The following is a 6,033-nucleotide window of genomic DNA, read 5'->3' as shown; positions in this document are numbered from 1 at the left end:
ATATATTAGGAATGGGGGGGGGGGCAATTCAGCCCCATCCTGTCTGTGCCAGCTCTCTGTAAGAGCGACTAATCTAGTCCCACTCCCTTGTCCTGCAAACTTTTTCTCTTCAGATAATTATCCAGTTCTTCTTTGAAAGCCTCGATTGAAGCTATCTATCTCCACCATACTCTTGCATTCCAGACCAACCACTCACTGCATTAAATAATGTTTTTCCTCATGTCGTCTTTGTTCTTTTGCCAATCACCTTAAATTGGTATCCTGTGCCTCGTGATTATTCTGCCAATGATTTTTCATCTACTCTGTCCCGACCCCTCGTGGTTTTGAGCGCCTCTATCAAAACGTCTCCAGTCTCTCCACATAACTGAGGTCCCTCATCCCTAGGACCATTTCTGTAAATCTATTGTGCGCTCTCTAATGCCTTCACATCCTTCCTAAAATGTGGTGTCCAGCCACAATACTGCAGTTGAGGCTGAACCAGTGTTTATACAAGTTTATTAGAACTTCCTCCTTCTTGTACTCTATGCCCGTTTATCAAGCCCAGGATCACAAACTTTATAACCACATTCTCGCCCTGCCCCCTTCAATGATTTGAGTATCTATCTACAGGTCCCTCTGATCCTGCACCCCCTTTAGAATTGTATCCTTTCATTTATATTGCCTCGCCTCATGGTTCCTAGCAAAATTAATTACTTCACTTTTCTGCATTAAATTTCCATCAGCCACTTGTCCACCCATTCCACCAGCTTGTTATGCCAATGTGGTTGAATGATAATTTTCTTTAATCCACAGACTGGAGATTTGAATTTATTTTTTGAGCCTGGGGGGTTGTTTCTAGTGGCGTTCTGTAGGGTTCAGTACTAGTTCCCCTCCTTTTTGTGGTATGAACAATTTGGACGTAAATGTAGGGGGCATGATCAAGAAGTTTGCAGGCGACAAAGATTGGCCGTGTGGTAGATAGCAAGGAGGATAGCTGCAGGAAGATATTGATGGTCTGGTCAGATGGGTAGTAAAGTGGCAAATGGAATTCAACCTGGAGAAGTGTGAGGTGATACATTCGGGGAGGTCAAACAAGGCAAAGGAATACATGATTAATGGGAAAATACTGAAGTGTAGAGGAAGTGAGAGACCTTGGAGTGAATGTCCACAGATCCCTGAAGGTAGCAGGACAGGTCGATAAGGTGGTTAAGGCAGCATATGGAATCCTTTCCTTTATTAGGCACGGTATAGAATGTAAGAGCAGGGAAGGTTATGCTGGAACTGTATAACTCATTGGTTAGGCCACAACTGGAGTCCTGTGTGCAGGTCTAGTCACATCATTACAGAGAGGAGGTAATTGCTCTAGAGAAGGTACAGAGGAGATCTACAAGGATGTTGCCAGGCCTAGAAAATTGCAGCTATGAGGAAAGTTTGGATAGGCTGGGTTTGTTCTCCTTGGAACAGAGAAAGCTGAGAGAAGATCTGATATGGACAAAGTTTTGAGGGGCCTGAGTAGAGTGGAGGTGAAGGGTCTATTTACCTTGGCAGAGAGGTCAGTGACGAGGGGGGCATAGATTTAACGTGATTGGTAGAAAGATTAGAGGGGAGATGAGGAAACTTTTTTTCACCCAGAGGCCTGTAAAGGGTAGTTGAGGCAGAAACCCTCAACTCATTCAAAAGACGTCTGGATATGCAGCTCAAGTGCTGTAACCTGCAGGGTGACGGACCAAATGCTGGAACGTGGGATTAGTATGGAACATTTTTTAGTAAACGTTCTATGATTTTATGAATTCGGGATGGGCAATAAATACAAAAATAAGGCAGAGCAGGCTCAAGTGACCAACTCTTGCTCCTAATTTGTATGTTCGTAGGAAAGTACCTTAACTACCCAAATTACCTCCTCTTTAAAGGCAGTGCATTATTCAGTTAGCTGTGCCTGCCATTCTTAGTTTCTAATTTACCTGGCCCAGATTTGTTCTCACGCGATTGAAGTCGGCTCTTTCCCATAGCCAACCTAAATCTTATGATACTATGGTCACCGTCTCCTAACTGTTCCTAGTTCCTCGACTGACACTTGATCCACCTCATTCCCTGGAAGTACATTCCAGTAATGTTTACTTCCTCGTTGGAGTGGAAACATACTGAACACACTTCTGAAACTCTTCTCCCTTTCTGCCTTTTAATTATCCTAATATAGATTGGGATGGTAATAGTGTAAAGCCCCTCATTATAATGGCTAATTCTTGCACCGCTAACCTCCTTGCAAATTTGTTCCTCTGTACCTTTCCCACTAGTTGGTGGCCTATAGAATACACCCAGCAATGTAATGGTACTTTTAACTAGATTCTATCCTTAACCCCCACTCGGACATCCTCCCTCTCCAGCACTATATTATCCTTAAATCAATACAGCAACCCATAATGCTTTCCTTCCTTCCTTCCTTCCCTCCCTATCTTTGTACTCATGTACCTTGTATTCATTAATATTTAGTATCTAGTCCTGCCCTTTTTGAGCCAGATCTCAGCCACATTATATTTCCACACATCTATCTATACCTGCAGCTCATCAACCTTATCTACCACACCACTTATTTACATACATGTAAAGTAACCCTAATTTAGACTTCATTACATTCCCACTTACTCTGACCCCACCTAATACCCATTTCCAACTCAATCTGTCCCCCCCAAAATTCTCTGCACACCTTGGTTTTCCTTTGATATTACCTCCTGGTTCCCACACCCCTGCAAGAGAGAGAGTGAGCAAGGAAAGAGTGAGCTGGTCCCAATGGCCTTTCATTACAGGCCATTTTTACATACTTGTGCATATCTGGTGAGCACATATCCTTAAACACATAATGCAACTGTGTGAACACACACCAGACAGAAACCTAGAGTAGCCGTCAGTGGGTTTGCACTACCCACGTTTTCACTTTCAGGGTATTGCTGCTCACAATAAGACAGTGGAGTTTGGTTTATGGAGCAGCTGATCATTGCACAAATAACTTTACAGACTCAGGGATTTGTTGCTGTAGAGATTTTAATTAGTAATTCTGTCTGGATGCTTACAGTAGCCACACATCACCATTCATTCCATACCTCAGCACCAAGAAAAGCCAGTCTATACAGGTTTGTAAACCCAATATTTCTGTACAGTCACCAATTACTATGGATGATCAATGTAATATTTATTCTCTGGTTGATGGGCAGATTCTGTATAAACAGCAAGTATTGATGCTTAGATTAGCTCTGGTGATGAAGCAGTGCAGAAACCAGGATCAGAACTTTGTTTAAAAACAGTTTAAGATCAGCTAAATCTCACACTTAACTGGACTGGTTTTCTCCAATTGTTGGACAGTACATTGATAAGACAAAATATTTGCATTTAAGACATTTCATTTATACATCATTGACAGTATCATCTTCTTCATGGCTAGCTGAGTGCAAGTTAATGCATCGTCCATCAAGAAATCAACATTTAACCTGCTCCCCGTCAGTTTCCGACTATATACAGACACAATCTATTGACTTTACAAAATTGAGCTGTCGCGTGATTCTAACGAATCCATTAGTTATCCGACTCCAGTATAAATCTGCCTCCATTCTATAAAAAATAACTTTCTACTGTGTAAGGATAGAAAATTCAAAATGTACATCGATTTACACCAGAGAGAAACCATGCAGCAAATTTTACAAGCACATAGCAGCACCCTGTATCAGAGATCATGCAGAAGGCACCAGCAGCACCCTCCCTAAAGTGAAGCTCACATGCACAGTCCAACCAGAGGCTAAACACAACATGGACTGAAGGGAGGCTCTCAGCACCATCAGCCATTGCTGCCCAATGTAAAAGGGCACAACCAGTCAGCTGATCCTCGTATGATGATGCAATGCAAAGGGTATTTGGACGTTCAGAGGAATGAGCACGCCCTGCCATCTCACTGCACCTTTTCTGATTTACAGCCACTGAAACTGAGCACAAATTAGAGGAAACATCTTTGCCCAGTGATTTCACGTCAATGCTTTCTCATGAGGGGTAGAGATGCCAAGCAGAGGGATCTGCGTATCAACAAAGGCCAGAGCGCATTAGGTCTTCAGAAATGGGAAATGGTTTCAAAACACTAGGACATTCCTGTGGTAAAACTGCCTAGACAGTGCTTCGACAGTGGGGTAGATCTAGTAAAGGGTGTAAGAACCAGGACCTTGCAGCAATGGATAAAGACAGGACCTACTCGCAATCCTCTAGCAGTGGTAACTCAGTTGGAGCTCTCCCTCTATGCCTCAGCATGCAGACCTGGATGATGGACTCATACCTTTTACAGCAACCAGCAAGACTTGAACTCTCAGATAGTGGGTCTTAAGTGAGTTATAATCTTTTAAAGGAAATGAGAGAAGGGACCAAAAATGAAATTCTGGACAAATTAGCTTGTGTCATTGGATACTTGTACTTATTTGCACAGATCACAGGCATGAGTTGGTGGCACAGCAGATGAAAGGTCAGCTGTCCAACCACCCTCTTAGCTGGCGAGTAATGTACAAGAATCAGAGGAATAATGTGAGTATCAGCATATAGGAATGTTAAATAGCCAGCATCTGTGCAACATAACAGCAGGACGAACAGTGGGTGAGTGCACAAATAGGTGTCAGTTACAAAAGTATCATAATGTACTTTGTACAAAGCACAGTATTAGAGGTGTGCCACAGTGAGCAGTGTAGTGTTACACGCTTGTTTGTGTGCAACCTGTATGTAGTGTTTGGATGGGAAAAAGTGAGTTCACAGTGCAAATTGGAACCCTCACCAAAAGTCAGATCGAGGTGCAGCTGAAGTATTTCCAGGGGTACCATTGACAGGCCCCATTACCTGAAATTTACTAACTGATATGACATCAGTTCCAGGTCAAAGTCCCATCATATCAATCACACACCAGGCTCATTAGAACCAGTCTAAAGGAGAGAGGCTTAAATTGCAGCTCCAAAAATCAAACACCACAGGCCATAAGATGAGGACTGGATGGCACTTGACTTATAACGCCTGCATTACAAATGGCAATTGATTCAGAACAACTGGCCAAGAGGCATCAGAGATATATGGCTTCAGGGAAACTCAGTACACACCTGCCTTGCTGAATGTGCCAGATAGATGATCCTGGCTGGGCAAATGTTACATCCATGACTCTGAACAAAATAATCGGAGTTAGATTCTGGATCCAAGGTGTAAAACGTTCACTGAGCCATGATTCCACAACAGAAAAAAAAAGTGGGCCAGGTCTGAGAAAAACGTCAGGTCCCACTGCATGAATTACAAATCTGAACCAGTATTATACAGGATACTGTGAACACTCAGTTGGTGACCTGCTACATGCCTAGAAACTCCCACAAACTAGCAGAGTGAGTGACAGAATTGCATGACTGTCACCCACAATCAAGAGCTTAAGTTACACGTTCTGTCATGATGTTGTTTGCCCCTCCCCCTGCCATTAATAATGCGTCACTTTACTTAACTGCATTTTAATGACATGCTTTGGAATCACTGAGACGTGAGCTGTCCAGGCTGGTACAGCAGCCCTCCATACCAGGATCCTCAGTCAAACCCATCTGTTTAAAAAAAAAAGGGGGTGGGGGGAAAGAGAATAGAAAACCTGCAGGAAACAACAACTGCCTTTCGTACCTTGGCATGAAGATAGAAGTGAAGCTGTGTGGGATTTACACAGGTTCATGGTTCAGAGTTAGGACAAAGATTGCTGCAAGGAAGTTGCCTCATAATTTACACACAAATGACAGAAGAGCTACGGTTTGTACACTGGTCCTGAGAGAGGCTAGGAATGTGCCTCGGTGTGTTTGATCTCGAGAATTGCAGGGTTGGTCTCCATGATTGCCACGACGATTCGGTCAATGTAATCCTGCAGCCTGTAGTTGATCTCTTCCTGTTTCTGAACAGCATCCATAAGCTGCAAAAAGACAGAAAAATGGCAGAGGCAGTTAAAGTACATTTAAACATCACCTGGAGACAACACCAGGCGTACACATTCCACACACACCACTGCCTTGCTCCTTG

At 43.2% G+C, this 6,033-nt stretch overlaps 1 protein-coding gene across 5 annotated transcripts in view; it reads right to left on the bottom strand.

Moving 5' to 3' along the window:
* Positions 1 to 3,000: 3,000 nt before the first annotated feature.
* rab11fip3 (RAB11 family interacting protein 3 (class II)) overlaps positions 3,001 to 6,033 on the bottom strand; it is a 116,159-nt gene continuing 113,126 nt past the window's right edge. For all 5 annotated transcript variants that reach the window (XM_068056712.1, XM_068056710.1, XM_068056711.1 and 2 more), the window contains one exon: positions 3,001 to 5,926. In XM_068056712.1, the coding sequence (XP_067912813.1) occupies positions 5,795 to 5,926 (132 nt within the window). In that variant the 3' untranslated portion in view covers positions 3,001 to 5,794. The remainder of the gene's footprint in view (positions 5,927 to 6,033) is intronic.

The sequence above is a fragment of the Heterodontus francisci genome, chromosome 24 (assembly GCF_036365525.1).
Source record: "Heterodontus francisci isolate sHetFra1 chromosome 24, sHetFra1.hap1, whole genome shotgun sequence".
Lineage (NCBI taxonomy): Eukaryota > Metazoa > Chordata > Chondrichthyes > Heterodontiformes > Heterodontidae > Heterodontus > Heterodontus francisci.
This window is presented reverse-complemented; position numbering and strand designations above follow the sequence as displayed.